This window comes from Syngnathus typhle, linkage group LG3 (genome assembly GCF_033458585.1).
Source record: "Syngnathus typhle isolate RoL2023-S1 ecotype Sweden linkage group LG3, RoL_Styp_1.0, whole genome shotgun sequence".
Lineage (NCBI taxonomy): Eukaryota > Metazoa > Chordata > Actinopteri > Syngnathiformes > Syngnathidae > Syngnathus > Syngnathus typhle.
This window is the reverse complement of record NC_083740.1, coordinates 6,334,847-6,357,842: the sequence shown is the minus strand read 5'-3', so window position 1 is coordinate 6,357,842 and position 22,996 is coordinate 6,334,847. Positions and strand designations below refer to the sequence as shown.

Here is a 22,996-nt window from a genome sequence, read left to right as displayed (position 1 = left end):
GGGGGGGGGGGGGGTAAGGGGGTAGAAGTATTGTTTGATGTGTATGGGTTGTTTCCTGGATAAAAAATAAATAAATAAAAGCCGTATCATTGTGTGTGTATGTGTGTGTGGGGGGGGGGGGGGGTTCATTGAACGATTCGTCTGAACGAAACTTTTGAGTGAACTGATTCTAAAGATCCAGTTTACCTAAAAGAACTGGAATGCACATCGGTAGTCTCAACGGGTAGAGGGCGGGGCGGAGGAGGTACGCGGAGCTACGCCCACCCACTGCCTGCTCAGTGCTCACACCCTTTTTCTCTCCCCATGACAGACAAGCTCCAACACGTTGTTTCACGCGCAAAGGCATTTTGTGGGCCAAGGGAAATCCAACTTTAAAGTCAATGCAAAATGACAATAACATATCTTGTACATTCGATGCACTTGCAGAGAATAATGTTGCACCAAGCCTGTCAAATCCGAATGAATTAAATCACAAGCGCGCACGGGCTTTCTCTCACACACACACAGGACAACTACAAAATGTATGCAGCAAATATTCTGCCCACAGCCAATGATTTGAGTTATAAAATGTTATCTTACTGTTATAAGATACAGTGTACGCATATCGAAATTGTGCAGGAACCTTTACGTGCGAGTCTTATTTCCTGTCGGACTATTTTCCTTGAACGATAAAAGTTGCAGAGTTGTTTATAAACCGGCGACGGGAAACAATCCGATGTCATGTTAAATAACGGCAATCTTCAAACACGATCATCAAAATCAGCACAACATGAGTGCGCTTGGTGGTCCTCCTTTGAAAAGAAAATGCTACATGGGAATGCACAAGATCAACAAGAAAAATATGTAAGTTTTCTTTTGGAGCTTTTAAAAATATGTAAAATGATTACAAGCGTTTATGGAGCTATGTAATAATTTTTCCCGATCCGATTTACCAGCGATGATCCAGCTCACAGTCACAATGGCACAATGGTGAGTTGCACATGAGTACACTGTATTTATATTCAGTATCTTCTCTCACAAGAGGTCTCTTGATTCCATCCTGCAGGGTGTTGCAGTTGGAGAGTCCACGCTGGCTCTTGATGCCGAGATCCTGCAAGTGGACGACCCTGGAAATAATGCATCTGACGCGCAGAAAAAGGCACGCGTTTCTGAAGACGAGGAACTTCTCAGCATTCGGGAAAATAACTGGGAAAAAAATGGCAAGAAACTTACTAGGACAGCCAATTGCAAAGACCTCGCTCAGCGGCTTCTCTTCAGTGAGGACTTGGCGGAATCACCGCCTGCACGGTGTCAGAAGAGCAACACCTTAGCAGCAGCTCCTGCGTGTCGCAGAAAATATACAAAACGTCACAGAGGGGCTGAAACATCTACTTTGTGAGTCTTAACTTGCACTCATCTCATATATAAGTTTTTTACTGGTGATGTCTTATTATTTGTATTTCAGAAGGCGGAAGCGTGGGTATAACAGGAAAAAAAAGGGACATGAGAGTACGAATGCAGGTCCATCTCATGTTTCTGGAGACCACATCTTGTTCAGTCCCACGCGCATGGGTGCTGCTGTGAAGAGGTCCAAACTGCAGCAATCATCACAGAATCAGTCCATCTCTGTGCTGACGATTCCCAGCGGCTTAGAGCAGTGGAGTTTTAGTGACACCTTACATCAGTCGGGTAAAACATCCAAAGATCAACATGATGGATTTTTTTTTTTGTTCTGGATGAACTCCTCCCATTTTACTGAGATTTCTCTATGTGCTCTCAACTGCATAGGCTTGGCTTTGTGTGTTCCTGAGTCACAATCGGACAAGCTGTTGTTATCCAGTTGGGGTTTACCCACCCCAGTCCTGAAGTGTTACAACAAACACGGAGTAACCCGCATGTTTGACTGGCAGGCTCAATGCCTCAGCCTTGGTCAAGTTCTGCAGGGAGGTAACCTGGTCTACTCTGGTAAGACTTCTGCTGCGTTAAAACAAGTCACTTTAAAGATTTATTTAAAAAAAAATGTATTCTTCTCATTTTATAGCTCCTACTAGTGCTGGAAAGACTATGGTGTCGGAGTTGCTGATGCTGAAGCGTGTGTTGGAGACGAAAAGAAAAGCTCTCTTGATTTTGCCGTTTGTTTCTGTGGCCAAAGAGAAGATGCACTACCTTCAGGTGAAGAGTGGGAGGCAAATGATGCAAAATGATGCTCTTGTGTCAATGTTGCTCAAACAGTTCTGTGGCCTCTCAGAGCGTATTTCAAGAAGCTGGCGTGCGTGTGGATGGCTTCATGGGAAGCACATCAGCTGCGGGTGGTTTTGCCGCTGTGGACGTGGCTGTATGCACAATAGAGAAGGCCAACTCTCTCATTAACAGACTAATAGAAGAAGGCAATATGGCTTTACTAGGTAATACAGCTGTAAAAGCCCGCTTGCAAGTGGTGATCATGTGTGACTTTTCCCGGGTTTATATTTGTGCCTCTAGGTATGGTCGTGGTGGATGAGTTGCACATGGTTGGAGATTCCGGAAGAGGATATCTACTTGAGCTTCTCTTGACCAAAATTCGCTACGTTGCGCAGAAGCTAAATTCAGCTGGGTTTGTGTCTTCTGTGTGTGAGTGTGTTTGGGGTGCATTCTTTTATTTCAGACAGATTTCCTGTTTTGATAGGTCGCTTTCTGAAGGGGTGCAGATCGTAGGTATGAGTGCCACGTTGCCCAATTTATCCCTCCTGGCCAACTGGTTAGGCGCAGAGCTTTACCAGACCGACTACAGACCGGTGCCCTTGCAGGAGCATCTGAAAGTGGGCTGCAACATCTACGACAAGAGCCTCACTGTGGTTCGAAAGTTCACTCCAGCACTCCCGACAAAGGTAAATGATAGTGAGCGTCGGTTAATGTGTGACTCGATTAAAAGCAAAAAAAAGTTCTAATCGTTGATGCTGTTCGTTCTTTAAGGGCGACGATGAGCACATTATCAGTTTGTGTTATGAGACGGTGCGGGAGGGACATTCCGTGTTGCTGTTCTGCCCCTCCAAGAACTGGTGTGAGAAACTGGCCGACAGTATCGCCAGAGAGTTCTACAACCTCAAACATACTGGTTGGTCATGGTACACACGTTTTCCATAAAGAACGAAAATCGATGCCCTCACAACGGGTGTTTACTTGCCACTAAATGCCACAAAATGGCGGCAGCCCACTTGTGTTTGTATTAAATGAATCCCTCAATTCACGACAACATTTAGTTTCTCAGCAAATAATATAGGCTAGTTTAGAAACTTCAAATATGCAAATGTTCACTGTATTACTTACATAAATGTATTCCAGAACGTGACGGCGATTCAGAGCTCCAAGCAGTGTGCTTGGATCAGGAGGGTCTGGTGGATGTCATAGCCCAGTTGAGTCGGACTCCAGCAGGATTGGATCCGACTCTAAAGCGTTCTGTGCCGTGGGGAGTGGCCTTTCACCATGCTGGTAAATACACAAAGAAAACACGACTGAACCAAAAATTTGAATCACCTCTGCTGAGTGGGAATAAAAATGGGTCTCTGCAGGTTTGACATTTGACGAACGTGATGTGTTGGAGGGAGCTTTCCGTCAGGGCACGGTCAGGGTCTTGGCCGCCACCTCCACTCTCTCGTCAGGGGTCAACCTCCCTGCTCGCAGGGTCATCATTCGAACACCGACCTTTAATGGACACCTGCTGGATCCGCTCACATACAAACAGATGGCTGGACGTGCAGGGAGGAAAGGAGTGGACACAACGGGTATGAAAGTATTTGGACAACACCCCAAAAGACAATCACCTTTTGTTGAATCATGAGTGTTTCCCTCAATGCAGGTGAGAGTGTCCTGGTGTGTAAGGAAGTGGAGCGTCAGAAAGGTATTAGTCTTCTCAGAGGTCATCTTCAGCCAATCAAGAGCTGCTTGGTCAGAAGGGAGGGCGAAGGTGTCAACACCAGCATGCTGCGAGCCATTCTGGAGGTCCGATCGTCACGGATTGTCGCTACATCTTTGTCATATTATTACATCACCCTTAACTTTACAGATCATCGTGGGAGGAGTAGCTCGCACGCCTCAGGATGTGAGGTTGTATGCTTCATGTTCACTTCTGGCTGCCAGCATGAAATGCAACAGCAAAGAGGAGTGTGAGGAAGCGAGCAATAAGGGGGCAATTGAGGCCTGTGTCGAATGGCTCATGGGGAATGAATTTATCAGTGTCCAAAAGGAAGGTGAAGGTCAGTTGTGTTCAAAAGTGGTTTTCTGAAGCAGATGTTTTGGTTCAGTAATAGGAGATTGAGAAGTCATTATAGCATAGTCAAAAGAACAAAAAATGGGTCCGTTTGGCTTCCTTAGCTATATTGTAAATAAATCCTTTTTATCCACCGATGCATTTCCAGAGGAGCAATACTGTCCCACACAACTCGGCGCTGCCACTATGTCGTCCTCCCTCTCTCCTAATGAGGCCCTGGGAATATTTGCAGATCTACAGCGGGCTATGAAGGGCTTTGTGCTGGAAAATGACCTGCACGTTCTCTATCTGGTATTGATTATAATAAGTATACCAATAAATGCACAACTGAGAATCCCTTAACATCTTCTCAAGCGTATTACGTATCTCAAATGTAAATGTATCAATGTTATTAATTGTAAACTTACCCCACCAGATCACTCCATTGTATGCGGAGTGGACTACAATAGATTGGTATCAGTTCTTCTGTCTGTGGGAGCAGCTTTCCTCATCGATGAAGCGAGTGGCCGAGTTGGTGGGCATCCAGGAAGGGTTCCTGGCTCGCTCTGTCGGGGGGAAACTTGTCGCCAAGACTGAAAAGCAGCGCAGACAAATGGCAATTCATAAAAGGTATTGCGTACGTTTATTTAAAGACGCAAGCTATGATTACAAGACCCACTGATTGATGGAATGCAGAAGCACAAAATTAGCTTAAAGCTAATACTTTCTTCTTTAGGAGAAAATTGCAAAGCTGAGATGGTCTCCAAATTGTGGATGCTTACTGATTGTCAAAACCAAATCTATATCCACTGATACTCATTTAAAAGCCATTTCCATGAATGAAAAAAAAACCCTTCAATTTCTTGGTATCCTTTTCAGGTTCTTCACCACACTCGTCCTGCAGGATCTAGTGAACGAGGTACCTTTGGGAGCAGTGGCCTCAAAATATAGTTGCAATCGCGGGCAGTTGCAGTCTCTTCAACAGTCTGCTGCCACATATGCAGGTACTCATGAATGGATGGGAAAAGAAGAAAATACTTGATATAAATTACTTCATCAAATTCTGTTCCGTCAAGATGTTTAAATCTCCCAAAAGGCATAACATTATTTTTTTAATGGCTGCTGTATTCATCCCTCAGGTATGGTGACAATGTTCTGCAGGCGTCTGGGCTGGGGCAACATGGAGCTGCTGCTGTCTCAGTACCAGACCAGACTGAGCTTCGGCATCCAGCGTGAGCTCGTGGACTTGGTAAGGGTTTCCCTTCTGACTGCGACAAGGGCACGAGCGTTCTATGCACAAGGCTTGACCACTGTTGCCGAGCTAGCCAGGGCTTCGGTGGCGGATGTGGAGAAAGCACTGAGGAACGCTGTCCCGTTTAAGAGGTAGGATGGTTTACTTGTGGAAAAATGAGTACGAATCGCGGTTCACATAAAAAAAAAGGTCTGTTGAGCCTTACTGTCCTTTCTCAGCTCCAAGCGTGCAGTGGATGAGAGTGAAGTGGAGGCTGTGGAGAGAAGGAACCTTCGTTGCGTGTGGGCGACCGGCGGTCGGGCTCTGACTGAGCAGGAAGCGGCTGTTGTCATTGTGTCGGAGGCAAAGCGTCTTCTTCAGGGAGACTTGGCACAACTGGGCATTCAGTGGGACCCAGCAACGCTTCCCCATGCTACGCCCGCTGTCCAAGATCAGACTGATGGTGTTCGAAACCAACAAGAGAAAGCTGATGTTCAGCCAAATAAGATGGTGGCAGCTGAACCTAGAAGAGATCACGGGAAATGCAAATCTGACATGAGTGGTATCGAGACACATCTAGAGAAGCAAAGCAAGAAAGACCTGACGACGATGGAAACATCAGGCCATGAAGTTCTTGCATGCAGTGTGAATGAAGAAAAAAATAAACAGAGAAAGGAATTCCAAGATGCAGAATCAGGAAATGTAGATAATCTGGAAAAAAGAGAGTTGACAAGTCAGGAGGTGAAATCAGTGCAGGAAGGAGTCACAATTCAAGTTTCAGTCAGAAAGCAAAAACATCAGCCAGTTAGAAGTATAACACAAGAACTGGCTGAGATTATGTCCAGCCCGATCCTTCAATTTCCAAAACTTCCTGAACCAGATCTCCCTGTAATGCCTTTTCCTCGCTTGAGAGCACCAAGTTCTAGGTTCGAAGAAGATCCAAGCGTTCGCACAAAGACATCAGACACTGATGATGCTTCTAGGCTTGGCGTATCACCGATGAAGCCAGGGAAACTGAAGCATTCGAGGATCTTAAACAAAGTCCTTCAATCCATACAATCTGACACAAAGCAACAAGACTCGACCGGGCTGACTTCACATGCTGCTCAAGAAGCTCTCAGCAAACTTCCTCTGGATAAACAAGTAGACACGTCAGACTCTTCTCGTCCTTCTTCAGCCCCATTATTCTCCCCTGAGACCGAGCGAGGGAGAGTGGAGGCTGCGGAGGTGGCCATGTGTTCATCTCCAGAGCTTTATGCCGGTGAGGATCGAAATGAAGAGACGTTTGGTGACAGTTTTGAATTGGACACTCAGACTGAACGGATAATTGTCCAGCCAGAATTAGAACACGCTGCTGGAAATGATGGACATTTGAATGACAGAGGTCGTATTCAAACGGAGACAATGGCAGCTATTGTGGAGCAGCGTAACAAAGACGGAGGACTTCAAGGCCTGAAAGGCAAATGCCCCCTTTTCAGTAGTTCTCTGACTGACAGCCAGATGAAGCTCATCCTTGACACCAGTCATCAGGTGAGTGATGCTATCATCACTGATTTGTTTCCACCAAGTGATCCTAAAAACAAATAAATACACTGAAACCTCGATTTAACAGACTCCGAACTAACAGACAACGGTTTCTTTGAAATAAACGGTAGCTAAGAAGGGTTGTGATGTTTCCGCAGAATTCTGCTGACAATAATGTGCTTGACCGTAATTCCGGTACTACTGCTGCTGTGGAGGAACCAAACAGAAGCAGCAGCTTCTTGTTCGACAGCCTGTATGAGAACTCTCCACACCAAACGGACCAGGCTGGATCAGCTGACAGGGAGCAGGTCAGCCAGGAAGTGAGAAACATCCACCCTCGATTGTCCTCCCAGGAGAAACGTCACAACGAGCTCCTCGTCACCCAGGAGGCTGAGAAGCATGAAGCGATCCAGTGGGGTGAGTCTTTTTTCAATCTGTCGGAGTGGGGCAACTCTTTACTAGCGGGTGAGCATTTTCTGGAGAGGCAGCAGGCCGTTCAACTGGAAAGTGACGTTCATCCTGAGGAGCACCTATCATCTGCGCAAGCTGAGCCGCAAACAAGGCTGAGTGAGGAATGCGACAAAAAGGAACATGCAGGTGACCTCATCACTGTACCATCAGATGATGTCATTTCAAAACAATCACCACAGAGCAACCTTTATTGCAGTCCTGGTCTGCAGGAGATCTTTGATTGCTGGCCCAGTTTTTCTGATCAACCTGTGCAAAATTGTACTTTGGCCCATATAGACAATAATAAGCAAATTCCTCCTTCAAGCAATGTAGAGACTCCTAAAAAGTCTCTTCAAGGGAGGAGAAAATGCCCAAAGCCTTTCAATACAAACCGCCAATCAGATTCTGTTCAGCCTGAAGCACCAAGAGAGGAACCAGAGAGACCGGGTTCTGCTGGTGACTTGATACCCCCCACTCAGGAGACACCACCTGTGACGCCCAGAATAAAGCTAACCACTACATCTATCCACTCACCTCTCTCCGTCCCACCGCTCAAGCAATCGACACCCTTGGGCATCCTGCCTGGGGAACCTGCAAAATGTCAAAATAGTGATTTACCAGGAGCTTTTTCTAAATCCAAAAGTATAACGCGGAAATCACAGCAACACACTGAGGGAACATCCGGGTCCCGACCCCAGTCTCCCGCAGACCCGAACCCACGTCTCTCTCCTGACGAAGCCTCGTCCGACTCCTACGAGGGCTTCTCTCTGCAGCTCTCTCAGGATGAGGCGCTCTCCCCCAGCAACTCTAACGTGTTCTCCATCATCGACGTTTCAAGTGACAAGCGCCTTTTTGAGACGTTTATCAAGGAGTGGAAAACTAAAGAATGCTTTTCTTTGGCTTTGGCCTGTGAAAAAGTTGCACACCAGCAGGAGCCCAAAGAGGAAATAAGAGGGAAACGTAAGCGAGGTAATCAATTCTTTTTGTTGCATTTCCTGGGAAATGTGTGTTCCATAAGTCCAGTCAGAGCCCGTTGTGTATACAGAACAAGAGAAGCTCCATGATGCTGATGGTTTTCCTGTAAGAGGCAATGATGGACTGCTGCTAATTGGACTGTCTGTCTGCTGGGGAGCGAGAGATGCATTCTATATATCCTTTCAGCGAAACCAGAACAAAGGTACACACACGCGCACACACTCACACGGGATTGAGGTCATCCAGTTTTCTTTGCTTCTCAGGTTTGAGTTTAAGTCTTGCCCCACCGGATCTGGATGACAGTTTGCCAGTGGGTGAGAGGCTGGAGCATGTGAAGGCTCTTCTCAGCCGACCTTCAGCTGGCGCCGTTGTTGCGTATGACATCATACAGGTATACAAGAAGCTGGTGTTGAGCTGCGGCATCAGCTTGGAGGGAGACTGTGAAGACCCAAAGGTAAGACTACCTACGATATTTGGGTGGGGAGTGGCATCCTCAACCGGAGTAAACAAAAAACATTTGCGTTTTTTCTATTCTGATGTTTTTCTCCAGGTGGCATGCTGGCTGATAGATCCAAGCACTGACGAGAGGACTCTGGCCAATATGATCACTGTGTACTGTCCAGAAGCGATCCCTCTTTTGGACGGACTCGGGAATGCTCATGCCTACTGTCCCCGCGTAAGGGCGGCCACCTCCAGTGTGCTCATACACACCGTCATGGACCATCTCAGAACTCTTCTCCACAAAGACGGCATGCTTGGTAGGACTGGTTTAGATGTAACAATCTTGACTATGAGAAACGCTCACCTTCTTTCCTGTCCAGAATCCTTTAGGAGCGTGGAGATGCCTTCGCAGGTGTGTCTGGCTCTGCTGGAACTCAACGGAGTGGGCTTCAGTGTCGACGAGTGTGAGAGACAAAAGCATGTGATGCAAGCTAAACTGGCAGCGCTGGAATCACAAGCGTACGATCTGGCGGGCCATACCTTCTCCCTTACTTGTATCGACGACATAGCGCAGGTCAGATGGTGTTTTATTCCACTTCTGGAAGGTGCCATTCAAATTTAAATCGTCCATGTCCTTTTGTAGATTCTGTTCTTCGAGCTGCATCTGCCTCCAAACGGTGACGTGACCCCGTCGAAGACCAAGAAAACCCTCGGACACACCCGCAGAGGTGGAGGCAGAGTTCGACTCGGGAAGCAGTTCAGCACAACTAAGGTGAACCGCTACCCCCCCCAAAAAAAAGCTTTAGAAGAGTCCCTCTAAACTCAACTGCTCTTTTCAGGATGTTCTAGAGAAGCTTCGTCCTCTACATCCGCTCCCAGGCGTGATTCTGGAGTGGAGGAGGATCACCAACGCTTTGACTAAAGTGGTGTTCCCGCTGCAGAGGGAGAAGCAGTACCACACTACACTGGCCATGGATAGAATCTACCCCGTAGCTCAGACGCACACAGCTACAGGTCCAGACGTCACGCCTCTGTCACTGCATCTGGATCATCGTAGAAAATATGCTGTATTCTTTTTTTTCTATTGATTTAGGTCGAGTGAGTTTTAAAGAGCCTAATATACAGAACGTGCCCAAAGACTTTGACATTGACATGCCCACTGTGGTGGGAGAGAGCCCGCCTTCACAAGATGGACTCTACAAGAGCAAATATGGGTATGTCACATTTCCAAATAAGACCCAACAATTAAATTGGAATGGGGGTGTAGTAGAATCCAATTTTTAAAGTGCAAAGGTTATAAGAAAATGTTATGCTGCAGAAGAAAGAGACGTTCTCTGGCTCCGTCAGTTCCCAGTGATGCTGCCAATCGAGGCCCGTCTTTTTCCGTCAGCATGAGACACGCTTTTGTGCCTTTCTCAGGTCCGTGATGCATTTCAGTCCATGTAGTGTCTTTTCACCTATGTCTCACATTTGTTGTGCTCACCTTTGTTTTGCTGCAGGTGGGATGATATTGGCCGTCGATTATTCCCAGCTGGAGTTGAGAGTGCTGGCTCATCTTTCCAAAGATCAACGTCTGCTGCAGGTCTGGACCGAGGGACATTGTTAACTCTTGAGAGAAGCAGAAATAAATGATTGTGTTTTTCTATGCTAGGTGTTGAATGGGGGGGCCGACGTGTTTCGCTGTATCGCCGCCGAATGGAAAAGCGTCAACCCGGACGCTGTCAACGACAACCTCAGACAACAAGCCAAACAGGTGCTTCCGCGCTTACATGTGACAACGTGTCCAAATCACTCAACCCTCATGTCTGGTTTCTCTCCAGATTTGCTACGGCATCATTTACGGGATGGGGGCCAAGTCTTTAGGAGAGCAGATGGACGTGGAGGAGAACGAAGCCGCCTGCTATATCGAGAGTTTCAAGGCCAGATACAAAGGTAGCTACCATTTTGTATTCTTACACTAGAGCAGAGATCGTCAATTCCACTTCAATTATGAGAAGAAAAAAAAAATTCTTGCATTGGATGTAATTAAATTGTTCTTTGTGTGTAGGGATCAACAGTTTCCTCAAAGAAACTGTGAAGAAGTGCATCAAGGATGGCTATGTTCAGACTCTGATGGGACGTCGCAGATACCTTCCTGAAATCACCAGCACAAATCCTCATGTCAAAGCACACGTATGCATTCGAGTCTAGTTTAAAAAAATATGTTACTACCCTGTATTGTGGAAAATCTTGTTTCACACGTTAAAAGACTTAGCAGAAACGTTTCTAAAACTAGAATTTTCATCGAGCTGTGCTAACAAAATAAAAACTTAGATTAGCTCTTTTTTTGTTTCAGTTTCTTGCATCATGAGCATCAAGATAGTTCAGAATGGCAGACAGGCAGATGCAAAATGGAATATATCTTATTGACAGTGATGTATAATGATGCATAGCCCTTGATAACTTATATCTAGGCGGAGCGTCAAGCAGTGAACACAACTGTCCAGGGCTCAGCAGCAGACATCGTTAAACGCGCCACCATCAACATCCACAAGCGGCTGAGAAAAACGTACTCGAAAGCTCCGCTCTCTCACCAGCACACACACGCAGGTAACCCATAACCAAACATGCTCGCAATCAATACCTTATTGTGCGTCTGCGTAATATGCAAAACTGTCTCCTGTACGTACAGACAGTCATCCTCGGAGAGGCGCACACTTGAGAGGGGCGTACTTTGTCCTGCAGCTCCATGATGAACTGTTCTATGAAACTGCAGAGGAGAATCTCATACAGGTAGGAACGTGTTGGAGTTAACTAAATTTACACCCGTCTAAACCAACCTAAGGTAGAGCTGCATTTTCAAAGGAGATCTTGTACATTTCTGTCTTTTACAAAGATATTAGTGTGATATTTGAATTGAAATGTTTTTATCGTGTCATACCTAACGATATGGTAAAGTAATTGTTCTTCCAATTGTTTTCCAGGTTGCTCAGATAGTAAAGAGAGAGATGGAGTCAGCAGTAAAACTTTATGTGAAGCTAAAAGCCAAAGTAAAGGCAGGACCAAGCTGGGGGAATATGCAGGACTTGGATATTTAATGTGCTTTTCTGTGGGGCTATTGTCTGTCATATTTATGTTTTTAAATCACAGCGTCAAGAATGAAATGTCAATTAACTGGGTGAACAAATCAATTTGAATGCTGTCAACTTGAGATTTTTTTTTAAACTGAATTGACTATTAACTTAACATCTGTATCCATGAGACTAAGCAATGAAATAAAATAATCATGATCACATCTTTATTGAACCACTGAATTGAGTCATCATTATCATCATCATCATCATTTCTCACTGACAGTTTTGATTTGTAATTCGGAATATTGACTGCAAATAATGATGTGAAACAGAACATGTTTGTGTGTAGAGGTGGAACTCAACGCCAAATTACTTTTCAACAATCACTCTTCAAAACACTTGTAGAAAAGCTTTCAACAGATATGTGCAACACGTAAATGACTAACTTCACAATTCATCCACACAAGACACCAAGAAATAAAATAAATGCAACATTGACATACCAGGTAGAACAGAAATCTAGAAATAAAATCTAGAAAAATGTTGCTCTTGATTCCAGAGGTGAAGCAGTAGAAAGATGTTAACTGAAGTCCTTTTGCAACTAATTAGCAAGTGTAGAAGTGAAAGCAGCGACGACAATGATGGAACAATGCTCGGAAACGCGAGTAAAACCTTTTTTTGTTACAACTGTGGCTAAAATGGTTGAAAATAACAAATAACTAGTATGTTACACCTCTAAACCAAACGCAACTGTCCTTAAATGTGGCCAAAGCGACTCACAAACGAGAAAACTGGTGCTGTGTAGTGGGAGTCTGAACATCTTTTCAAAATCAGGCTTTAGTACCACAAACAAAAAAGGAGTCTTAAGGCATCAGCATAGCTGTCCAACTTATCGTCAGAGTAAAAAAAAAAAAAAAAAAAAAAAAAGATCCCAGAAATGAGAACATACTGTATGTACACAAATACAGTTAAGTGCTACCCAGGGACCTTCATGTTCTGGTTGGATCAGACGCAAGAAAACCAGAGGAAGAACGGTGTGTACAGCGACCACTTCCCAGTCATTCTGACAGTATACATGAAGGATACAGGAAGCGGGATGTCGTCAAGGTATGGGCTCATCGCGGCTAAAGAAGTACCTAACAGGAGGACCAGCGAGGTCTTCTTCTTCGGCTCTCTCCGGAGCAAAAGATACCGTGAGGTCTACGTACTGTCGGCCCGCCGATGGCTTGATCAGCTTCTGCATCCTGCATGCAAAAAAATGGAGACTGGCTCATTAATATCTGATTGCCTATCAGGGCGATAAAATAACATGTTCTCAATGAAACACTCACGTCAGTTTCAGTCTCTTTGAGTGTCCTGGTATCACAGGTACATAGAGCATCTTCACACCATAGACGACCATCGTGGGTTCGATTCCATACTTTTCCTGAAATGGCAATCGTAACCATTGCAGAAATGATAGCAAATTGCAAGAGTGTTTCTTACCCTGACACCATTTATGAAGTCAGACAAGGTGAAGTCCTCGTGGCCGCTGATAGTCCAGATGTCCCAGATGGAAAAGGAAATGTTCTCCCTGAAAGACACATCATGAGGATGCCACAATACTTTAATAATGAGGGTCAGAGGCAGGGTGCACACAGCATATTACTGAGGCGGAATGTGTGAAGGCTAACCAGAACTCCACTGTGCTGTCGTTGAGTAAATATCTCTGGGGCCTCAAATTGTGATTAGTAAGACAAAGAGATCCAGCTAGATAGTGTTACCTGATGAATGCCTGTTTGACAGGTGCTGGCTCAGTGAAGACTACAACAGGGAGGGCTAAATTGAAAAAGCAGTTCTTCAACGATTCAAAGCCAAAGCCTCCAACTATCTTGATCAGCTCCAGGGAAACCTAAGGCATAACAATCGAGCGTGTCAAACTACTGCATGATGTAATGGGACATGCTCGGAGTGACGATTGTCGCTACAAAAGCATGATCAGAAATTGTTTTGTTTTTTTTTTTTCTTTAGATGTCATATTGAGCCATCTTCTCACCAGTCCAGCCACAGCTGCTGTTGCCGTGGCGATGGCAGGTATGATCTTGCCGGCAATGCGTTTGGTCTTGAATCTGTCGGCAGGCTCAATAGAGTACATGTTGGCTCTGAGGGCGGACGCCGATGTGACAAAGTCTAAGTGGCCGTTGCTGTCGTCGTCCTTCTCAAAATCCAGCGGCGACATCCGCAACCTCTCTACACATCACATGAGAACGTACACTTGTACTGCCTTAAAAAAAAACAAGCCATTTCGCTTAAGGTACCTTCTTTAACAAAGTCGCCAGAAATGGCATATTGTAGCTGCCCGATAGCCGCTCTCTCCTCTTCACTGCTGAGAGGCATCTTCAACTGATCCGGCTTCTTTGCCCCCTCATCTGTTTCGATGCACTGTGAAAACGGCGATGAGCAAAGATAAACAGAGCTCATCACCCGTTACAGTTAAATCTTTCAAAGTGACATTGAGTCATACTTTGACAGAGGGCTGGTATTCGGGGATCTTCACATGAGACAGGATTTCAGCCACAATCTCTTCACTGAGATCCTGAAAGAAAAGTGATAAACGACAATGACGCAGTCTGTGTACGTGTTGCATGTGCCACGTAGGGTCGTGCACGTAAATACTTATTTACAGCAACTGACCTCCTCTGAGTAAGGAATGTTATAAATTCCAGCAAAGAGTCGGGCCGTGCTGACAATAAAGGTAAAGTGCCTGTAGGGAAAGAAAGAAACAGCGAGGTATGATGAATTGTGCGGTACATAAGACCAGTAATGTCAAAGCGGTTTACTCACAGGGGTTCTTTTAAGTCAAAATCAATGGGAGATGGCGGTCTTTTGGGAGACTGCCAAAATAAACCTGACAAACAGAGATAGAGGTGTGCTTTGCTGCCAAGTACATAATAGGCTTCTATGGGAATTGGTTGGAAACTTACTTCCATCTTTTAACCTTGTATCCAGTGGGAACGCGTGCAGAAGTTGCAGGGCCTAAGTGAAGAGATCTTTTCACTCAAAATTCCTTTTTTCATTTTCATTCACACTAACAATATCGAATCCAAGAGCAGTGTCAAAAACGTCACTTTAAAAAGATAATGATCTTACCTTTCTCTTGAAATACTTTTCAAATTTAAGCCGAGCCAAGGTTATGCACTGTTCCCAACAATGGGGACGCCTGTTGAGCAGTTTAATAACTTCAAACGAGCCATCCAAACTTTCACCCGCCTGCATCCTCTGTACACAAATGTAAAGGGATCATTCTAAAAAACAATTGGGAGAAAAACGGGTCATTGTGTGGAGTAGTAACAAAAGTCTGGTTTTACACCTGTAGCACATGTTCAGCTGATTTGTGCGTCTGCCAGAAAGAGTTGTACATGGAGGGCTTCTGGACAAATGCATTTTCAAACTGGATGGGAAAGAAGAAATGAGGACAATAGTGTTAGGTAAGTAGAATCTTTGGTATAATGTGGAAATGAATTCTGATGGGCTTTACGGGGGTCCACCTTGTCCCTGGCCCACTGGATGGTGTGCTCTATGACCGAAGGGAATGATTTGAGGGTGCAGAAAGGAATTTCCTCCTCCGGGGGGTCCCGCTGGTTAACAAAATTAGGAAAGAAAAATCATTCACTCTGTATCTTTAAGAAAAGTTGAAATTTACAGGAAGTGTGTTTGCACGTATACACACATGGCTATTGTAGGACTCGGTCAAATTTGGCACAATGATCTCGGTGTGTCCTTTAGTTCCCATTGTCCCAGAGTCCAGGAGTGCTCTCTGATTGGATACACAGCGGCTGAAAAACATCCAAATAAACTATGTATTGAGGCCCATTCAAAGGTGCAATAACAATCCAAGTTATTATTATAATGAATTATTTATCATTGAGCACAATGCTTGGTGATGCAGGCTAGTTTTGACCTACCTGTCCACATATCTTCGAGCCTCTACATTGTCCAGTGCAGTGACCACCAGGTTCAGGCGTGAGTAGAAGGAGTCACTATAGATGCTCTCTGTAGCAGGACACACCTTATCGAGGTGAGCATCCAACTGCAGGTCAGGGTTGATCCTAAGTGTGGCTTCTGCTGCTGTCGTACTCTTTGGTTTCTGAAATGAAGAAGAAAAGTATATACATACCGTACGGAGTTTGGGGTAAGGGGACAGGACACCAATATTGACTACAATTTGTGGACATTTTAACATGGTGCATTTTGTTCCATAATTAAGCTCATCACTCAATTTAGAACTCCATATAATACATATGCATGTTTATAAATATAAATGATTTTGAAATAATATATGAACAAAATAAATAATAATTAGGAGTTTGAATAGAAAATGTGGAGACTAATCATAATAATTATCTCACCTGTATATGCTGTGGTCTGAAAAGAAACTGTCTATTCAGGTTGGACTTTTCTATGAGGTCTGGATCTGTGATACACACCTAAGAGCAAATGTGGAATAACACATTTTAAAATGGTGAGAAAAAAAAATCTATGCACGTCAGCTATGTGGTTAAAGTCAAGTAGGAGAAGTAAAGCGTCCACCTGTCCCGAGCTCTGAGCCAGTCCCACTCCGAGCAGTGCAAAGTTTTTCAGCATTTCGCAGCCTATGGCACCGCAGCCCACCTGCGAGGGAGACAAATGAGCATGCATCCCAAAATAATCTGAATGATTGATCCAAGGTTTTTTTTTTTTAAAGAGCTGGACAAAACATACCATGAAGACCCTGAGCTTGTGCAGCTCCCCGCACAACGATTTGCCAATACACGCTCGCAGTGCATCATAACGGTCTCCCCGAGGAAGAAACTCTTCAGCAGGCAGAGACTGAAGTGGCTTTACTAGCTCAATGGCATCCAGATAAAACTACAGCATAGACAAATAAACCCAAATAAATCCGCGTCACTGTGCCAAGTGCTATTGAGATATGGACAGTATGCCCTACCCATTGCTGCAGGGGTGCAAACTTCCCTGTGATGGCTTTAAGAACCTCCTGACTGGCGAGGCCTCCTACAGCAGCCGCTAATGGAGGAAGAGTCCCCCTAGCCGTCCTCGACAGCCATTGCACCAACTCTGCATTCACAGGAGCCTAAACATAAGAGAGGCGGGAATAGCACATTTGATACTTCTGCATTGCAAACATGTTTGGTGGAGGGAGGGGCGGGACTTACTTTGTTCCTGAGTGTTGGATTCACTTCCTCAGTTAACACGAGTAGAGTGTCAGCATCCTGTAAACAGCTTGCGACAGAAAGTACAATGTTTCATGACTCAAGACGAAAATGCATACACACACACAAACGTGTTCCATACAAAGGCAAGTTTTGATTACCCAGTGTTAGGAAGTCTGTTGTGCTGTTCCTGAAATGTGTCCAGAGCCAACATGGCAGCATGGATCTGAAGGGGTGCCTGATGGGAAGGTGGCAAGAAAATTAGGGATGAGGCACCGCTACCCGCTACATATTTGCGATTCGCTTTTCCCCTATTAGCTGGTTTATTTTGAAATCTGTCACCTCTGGTTTACTGAAGTCTGGAGTCAAGACCTGAGGATCCCACAGCTGTCGCTCGAGTGTTTCCTAAAATGTTTCAGAGAAGTTCAGAACCAACAAATAGATTTTTCTCAAAAAATAACCATTATTTATTATTACAAGCATTTGACTCACAAATGTGTATATCTTTGGGGTTTTCACAAGGACAAAAAACCCGCCGTGCGCATACTCTTGTAGTTGGGATGTGTCTCCGATTGCAAAACTATGAGGGGAAAGGACTAATAGAAACAAAAGAACATAAGTTCCTCACTTATCTTCAACATCACCGTAAACATCAGAGATAAAAACAAATACCTGAAACCTGTCTTGTGGTGCCATTGAGTTCCATCATGCCATTGACTTCTCTGAAGATGACGATTTGGCCAGTCTGAAGGCCATGAGGCTGGTTGTCCAGGCAGGTGACCACACCAGGATTGTCCTGTGCACAAAACAATACATATATAAAAGAAATTCTCCCAACAGTTTGCAGCATCAGTACTGCTGAGCAACAATGACCAAAATTCAGCCTGGTCCTCCAAAGTCACTCTAAATTAGTGTCAAATTTTAACTGCTCACATGAGTGATGCTTTGGATGAAAATCTCCTTGGGTTCTTCTCCGGTGGGATCAAGTACTTCAAACTCCTCTCCGAAATCACAGAACACCCGCACACAGATGCCATATGTGTCACAGCCAACGAACTGCCGAGAAAGTATAGCTGGCGTTAACGTTTCATACAATTGTGCGATTTGCCTTGGTAGAACAGTTGTAGTTGGATTGTTTTTCAAAGGCCTACTCTGATGGGGGGACGTTGTGCGTGGCAAAACTCATTCACTCTCTTCTGAAGACTCAGTCTGGCTTCAGTCAGAATCACGCACTACGAAAAAAGGAAATGAAACAAACCAGTATCAACAGATGCAGTTGTACTCACTCTAGTACAGTGAACTTTCTAGTCATTCCATGATCCAGACCTGCATATCTTATCTAACATACCTGATACTTTTGGAGGAAGTTGAGATCAGTGTTGTCATCCAGAGCGGCGACGGATGTGTCAACATGGACATAAGGGTTCAACTCCGCAACTCGCGGGCAAACTGCCTCTGCCCTTAAGGAAAGATCGAAAAGGATGTTCAACACTGTGATAGGTGAGAAAATATAGACGGCTCGTCTCTGATGCTATTACCTTTTCCGCTGGCTCAACACATCCTCTTTATGAATAAAGAAGTTGCAGCCCTGATCCCAGGTTTCACACTGCTTTGTGTCATGGAGGGTGACTGACTGTATAGACAGTACACAACATTCTCAGAACTTCTTATCTCTTACAGCAATTGAGAAACACTTTCAAAAGATACTGTAGATACAACCACCTATTCACACTCATATTCACATCTATTGTTCTTAAACTAACAAGGATATTTTAGGATATGGGAGGAAGTACAAGCACAAACAGACCATGCAAAGTCCACATAGGAGGACTTAAGCAAAGATTTGAAACTCTTGACTGACTTAACCACTACTCCCACCATGCTGCCATATTCACAATATTACCAGTGCCTACCTTCACACCAGCCAGGACAATGTTCTTTGCTGTCAAAACAAAGACGCCAATAGTCAGATCTCCATTTACTGGGTCACGTAAGAAGTAGACACAATGGACTCTTCTTTATGTACACTAGGACAATTTCATGCTAAAATAAAATAACTCTTAATAATTTTATGAGGGCAGTAGAACGTGATTATACAGCAATGCATTTTGAATATTTTCTCTCACAGTGGCAAAAAAAAAAATATTTGGCATAACTAGAAGGATGCAGTATTGCTCTCGGCCACTGTAAACAATAAGAGTGACAATAATGTGCATAACAGTTGCAGGGCAGAATCTTTCATATAGCTATTGTATTGGCACTAACTAATACAATCTCAGCTGGTGTAGCTAATGTAGTCAATGAGTTTATGTTCCTATGGTGCGATAACTTACCTATCTCTATTCCCAGCCCTCCCAATCCACTGAGAAACACAGCAGACTGGGCCATTCGGTGCATGGCACTGTCTCCCAACACATAGCGCTGGCGACTGTACAGAGGAAAAAAATAGTTGTATAGTTATAATTTTTTTTTTTTTTTACATGTCAGTAGTTACCTAACACATTATTCTTGGTAACTATGTAATGTCCCACTCCTTCACCGTAACTTTGAGTTAATGATGATCCCTATCAACAGTGAATAACTGGCGTTTCCTTACCTGTAAAGAGAGTCATCTATTTCCATCGAGTCTTCGGCCATTCTGGGAGGGGGGAAAGGGTAGGAAATAAACTGCTTGAAAGATAACGATGTGACCTATTAAAACACAGAAGAGTTAGCAGATGAGCTGTCACAAAAGTTGCTGCTTCTAAAAAATAAAAATAAATACAGCGCACCGTGGTTGTAGCTGAATGGCTAACTACATGCCAGCTAACTGCTGTTATCGTTGAAGTGGTATTTACAAAATATTGACTTAGTTAGCACACTATGAAAACAGCTTCCCTTTACCTGAAACAAAATACAAAATGTGTATTAAAGTATATCTTAGAAAAGCTCTATGTGAGGAGGTGCAGCTAGCTATCATGGTGCCAATGACTGGTACCGGTGACGAGCAACGTCATGGGGCATGCGTAAATTAGTTAAACGTGCAGACAAACAATTCATAGAGCTGTGGAAAGAGGCAGCAGATAATACACAATAACACCAAGGAGAATAAGTTAAATTAGTAGATAAAATAAATAAATCTTTCATACGTAGAGACTTGACAGTGTGCGTTAAGGAGCGGTGGCGAGTGACTGATTGTGATTGGTTAGATATTTGGAATGTTTCCGGGTTACCAAGATCACGTGATCGGAATCGCCGAACCAGCTCGCCTAAGTGTACTATTTGTGTGACAAATTTCACGCCGTTTTTTTGGTACGTTTTCCTCAAACACCTACTAACATTTAATTAATAGAGCCTGAATTATCCAACAATGGAATTCGTCTTGTTTCGACAAAAAACTTCTGAACATATACGCTGATTTCAAAACAAACACGTTACTTTAAGTTCATCTATTAATTGGATTTATTAATTTTTCTTCAACTGTATTTTTTTTTTTCAAATTTTACATGGTAATGATTGTTAATCCTAAACTGTCAGTACTAACGAATGTCCAGACTTCTGGAATTTGGGATCTTTCCTGTTTGAAGAAGCAAAGTTCAACAATCCAGTGAAACATTTACATCGTCCTCATTCAAAATGTTGATAGAAGGGAGAAGCGAGACAAATGTTGTTCTCAATAGAGTCTAATGGTGTAACAGTATGTATGTGTGTCAAGTACAATTACTCTAGAACATTGCTTAATAATGAAAACAACACAATCCCCTTCACCTTCAGACTTTCGAGACATCCTCCCTCAAATCATATTGGCTAGTGACCTGCAGGCACCTCCCACTCAACCAGAGGTCTGCACACAGCAGGTACACAACCTCAGACAACAACCATCCCTCTGACTGTCACCTTACCTGGTTTACTTTCTGTAGGCAATGTGGTGCAGTCGCGTTGCACTTCGTCAGCTCCAGCGAGCTACTGTGAAGCCGTTGATTCTTGCTCGGGCTCCAGCAGGCTTCATACAAAGGGACACGTCAACTCTTCCTCGGGTGTATATCACCCGCCAGATCCCACCAGAGGGCCTGAGGATCCTCCACGAGTCTGGACAGTGAGTGACCCAGCATCCTGTAGAATTATTGCAATTGTATCTATATGGAATATTCCAGATGGTCGGCCTTTTGTACCACATAGTACCTAACCTTTAAGAATCAAACACAAAGTGCAAAGTGGAGTAAACAGTGAAGGTGGGAGGAGGTGGGGGCACTGTTTGTCACCCAGTAGGTCAGATAAGACGTGGACTAAAGGGTATCTCCACATACAGTGACTGACATACTATACACAAAAAAATATTATTTTGACTTGATTGGCTTAATTTTCACTTTTTTACATTAAACATTGATTGCAATGGAATAAATCAAGATCTGTATTTTCTCGCCAGAGTGCAGTTTGAGCTGTGGGACTCCGATGATGTCCCAGTACCGAGAAAAGAGCTTCTTCAGAAGGTCAAAGGTGTTGATGCCCTCCTCTGTGTACTGACCGAGAAGATTGATGCCGAACTGTTGGATGCTGCAGGTTTGAAGACCGCCCACGCTTAATGTAAATGATCTCAGAGACTCTCATACATTCATGAATGTGTGGGTTGTGCTCCTGCAGGTTCCAACTTGAAGGTCCTCAGCACCATGTCTGTGGGCTTTGACCATCTCTCTCTGGAGGAGCTGAAGAGAAGGTTATTCAATACACACACATACTCGGTCTCCTAATGATCATATAGTGATCTATTAATAAAGTTGCGTATCCATGCAGAGGAATCCGTGTGGGTTACACACCTGACGTTCTGACAGATGCCGTCGCCGAACTGACCGTAGCTCTGCTGTTAGCGACTTCCAGGAGGCTCATCGAGGCCACACATGAAGCCAAGACGTAATTTGCACACGCACACATTTTCTCAAATACACGCATTGTAAGATAACACTTCTGGCTACAGCGGAGGTTGGGGGACTTGGAGAACTCTGTGGCTGTGCGGACATGAGCTGGCCAACAGCACCGTGGGTATTTTCGGCCTGGGGAGGATTGGTGAGAACCCCCGACAACAAACACATCGACCTATCACCAATATTTTGACATATCTGACTCAGTGTGTGTTTCCTGATCAAGGTGTGGCTATTGCTGAACGCTTGGCTCCCTTTAAAGTGAAAAAGTTTCTCTATACAGACATGGGCCCACGGCCAGACTTGGCCAGTCAAATTAATGCAGAGTATGGTAAGAACTGGTCCGGTGCCTTTTAAGTTGATCTTCAAAATATGGATTAATGTAATTAATGCAAATGACTTATCCTTTTATTCTAGTGTCTTTTGATGAGCTGGCAAAGCAGTCAGATTTCCTGTTAGCGTGTTGTGCTTTAACACCTGAAACAAATAAGATCTGCAACAAGAACCTTTTCTCCAAGATGAAAACAAACTCCATCTTCATCAACACAAGCAGGTAAAATAAGAACACACATCTAATAGTAGGAATGCTTCAGGTCAAGCTGGTTAGCAAGGAAGGCCTCGCTTGACCCTTTTCAGAGGTGGCGTGGTGAATCAAGAGGACCTGTATGAGGCACTGGCCACGAATCAAATTGCTGGCGCTGGACTCGATGTGACTGTCCCTGAGCCCCTACCCACTGACCATCCACTCTTTACCCTCAAAAACTGTGGTGAGGTTTTTCGAAATGTTCATAGTTGTCTCAGGCCACAACTATTGTCGTCCTGCATATACCGTGAGAGTTTATCAATTGTGCCAGGAGAGAATGCCTTTTTTTCCTTAAACAGAATCTTGTTTGCTCCTCCCACAGTGATTTTGCCGCACATCGCCAGTGCCTCCTACAGTACCCGCAACTCCATGTCCAGCCTGGCGGCAAACAACCTCCTACTCGGCCTCCGCCGTGAACCAATGATCAAAGAGCTAAAACTGTGAGCGAGGA

General features: G+C 44.4%; 3 protein-coding genes across 10 annotated transcripts; 2 read left to right on the top strand and 1 right to left on the bottom strand.

The window, feature by feature from the left end:
- The first annotated feature begins 646 nt into the window (after positions 1-646).
- On the top strand, positions 647-12,110 carry polq (polymerase (DNA directed), theta). Of its 2 annotated transcripts, none has more exons than XM_061275345.1 (35): positions 647-843; positions 936-969; positions 1,046-1,374; positions 1,445-1,668; positions 1,768-1,944; positions 2,021-2,151; positions 2,228-2,384; positions 2,461-2,572; positions 2,645-2,846; positions 2,932-3,073; positions 3,301-3,447; positions 3,528-3,740; positions 3,815-3,957; positions 4,022-4,211; positions 4,374-4,516; positions 4,641-4,834; positions 5,084-5,208; positions 5,344-5,587; positions 5,675-6,965; positions 7,118-8,378; positions 8,455-8,586; positions 8,648-8,838; positions 8,935-9,142; positions 9,206-9,399; positions 9,469-9,597; positions 9,665-9,839; positions 9,919-10,039; positions 10,147-10,244; positions 10,325-10,407; positions 10,477-10,578; positions 10,646-10,757; positions 10,873-10,997; positions 11,279-11,414; positions 11,497-11,597; positions 11,789-12,110. In XM_061275345.1, the coding sequence occupies exons 1-35, from the start codon at positions 770-772 to the stop codon at positions 11,900-11,902; spliced, it is 7,554 nt and encodes a 2,517-aa protein (XP_061131329.1). In that variant the 5' UTR covers positions 647-769; the 3' UTR covers positions 11,903-12,110. The 2 variants fall into 2 exon arrangements, with proteins under 2 accessions (XP_061131329.1, XP_061131328.1); XM_061275344.1 differs by having other exon boundaries at positions 648-843; positions 10,144-10,244.
- Positions 12,089-20,273, bottom strand: uba6 (ubiquitin like modifier activating enzyme 6). 3 transcript variants are annotated; one of them, XM_061275352.1, is made up of 32 exons: positions 20,196-20,273; positions 19,664-19,758; positions 19,401-19,495; positions 18,981-19,009; positions 18,606-18,700; positions 18,416-18,527; positions 18,219-18,299; positions 18,001-18,123; positions 17,740-17,863; positions 17,560-17,663; positions 17,410-17,472; positions 17,229-17,305; positions 17,071-17,137; positions 16,845-16,988; positions 16,619-16,765; positions 16,448-16,528; positions 16,267-16,344; positions 15,823-16,004; positions 15,588-15,693; positions 15,406-15,495; positions 15,228-15,308; positions 15,008-15,136; positions 14,842-14,893; positions 14,702-14,765; positions 14,552-14,621; positions 14,382-14,453; positions 14,176-14,299; positions 13,914-14,107; positions 13,642-13,769; positions 13,364-13,451; positions 13,210-13,304; positions 12,089-13,122 (listed from the first exon to the last, which is right to left on the bottom strand). In XM_061275352.1, the coding sequence occupies exons 2-32, from the start codon at positions 19,702-19,704 to the stop codon at positions 12,981-12,983; spliced, it is 3,078 nt and encodes a 1,025-aa protein (XP_061131336.1). In that variant the 5' UTR covers positions 19,705-19,758; positions 20,196-20,273; the 3' UTR covers positions 12,089-12,980. The 3 variants fall into 3 exon arrangements, with proteins under 3 accessions (XP_061131336.1, XP_061131338.1, XP_061131337.1); XM_061275354.1 differs by having other exon boundaries at positions 19,664-19,705; positions 20,196-20,250; XM_061275353.1 differs by lacking the exon at positions 20,196-20,273 and adding an exon at positions 19,839-20,062.
- Positions 18,534-22,996, top strand: grhprb (glyoxylate reductase/hydroxypyruvate reductase b). Of its 5 annotated transcripts, none has more exons than XM_061275375.1 (11): positions 18,534-18,567; positions 20,821-20,888; positions 20,967-21,142; positions 21,473-21,606; positions 21,688-21,760; positions 21,838-21,954; positions 22,019-22,107; positions 22,189-22,293; positions 22,380-22,515; positions 22,599-22,729; positions 22,868-22,996. In XM_061275375.1, exons 1-11 carry the CDS (start codon positions 18,549-18,551, stop codon positions 22,987-22,989), a joined length of 1,170 nt encoding a protein of 389 aa, XP_061131359.1. In that variant the 5' UTR covers positions 18,534-18,548; the 3' UTR covers positions 22,990-22,996. The 5 variants fall into 5 exon arrangements, with proteins under 5 accessions (XP_061131359.1, XP_061131358.1, XP_061131362.1 ...); XM_061275374.1 differs by having other exon boundaries at positions 20,821-20,903; XM_061275378.1 differs by lacking the exon at positions 18,534-18,567 and adding an exon at positions 20,232-20,358.

Coding starts and splice junctions, on each gene's coding strand:
- grhprb (XM_061275374.1), top strand. Junction 21,143..21,472: donor ATCCTCCACGAGTCTGGACA/GTGAGTGACCCA, acceptor TTTTCTCGCCAG/AGTGCAGTTTGAGCTGTGGG. Junction 21,761..21,837: donor CTGGAGGAGCTGAAGAGAAG/GTTATTCAATAC, acceptor GTATCCATGCAG/AGGAATCCGTGTGGGTTACA.
- polq (XM_061275344.1), top strand. CDS start 770: ATGAGTGCGCTTGGTGGTCCTCCTTTGAAAAGAAAATGCTACATGGGA. Junction 2,385..2,460: donor AGGCAATATGGCTTTACTAG/GTAATACAGCTG, acceptor TTGTGCCTCTAG/GTATGGTCGTGGTGGATGAG. Junction 2,847..2,931: donor CTCCAGCACTCCCGACAAAG/GTAAATGATAGT, acceptor TCGTTCTTTAAG/GGCGACGATGAGCACATTAT.
- uba6 (XM_061275352.1), bottom strand. CDS start 19,704: ATGGCCGAAGACTCGATGGAAATAGATGACTCTCTTTACAG. Junction 19,496..19,663: donor ATAGATGACTCTCTTTACAG/GTAAGGAAACGC, acceptor TCCTCTGTACAG/TCGCCAGCGCTATGTGTTGG. Junction 15,137..15,227: donor CAGCTGAACATGTGCTACAG/GTGTAAAACCAG, acceptor ATTTGTGTACAG/AGGATGCAGGCGGGTGAAAG.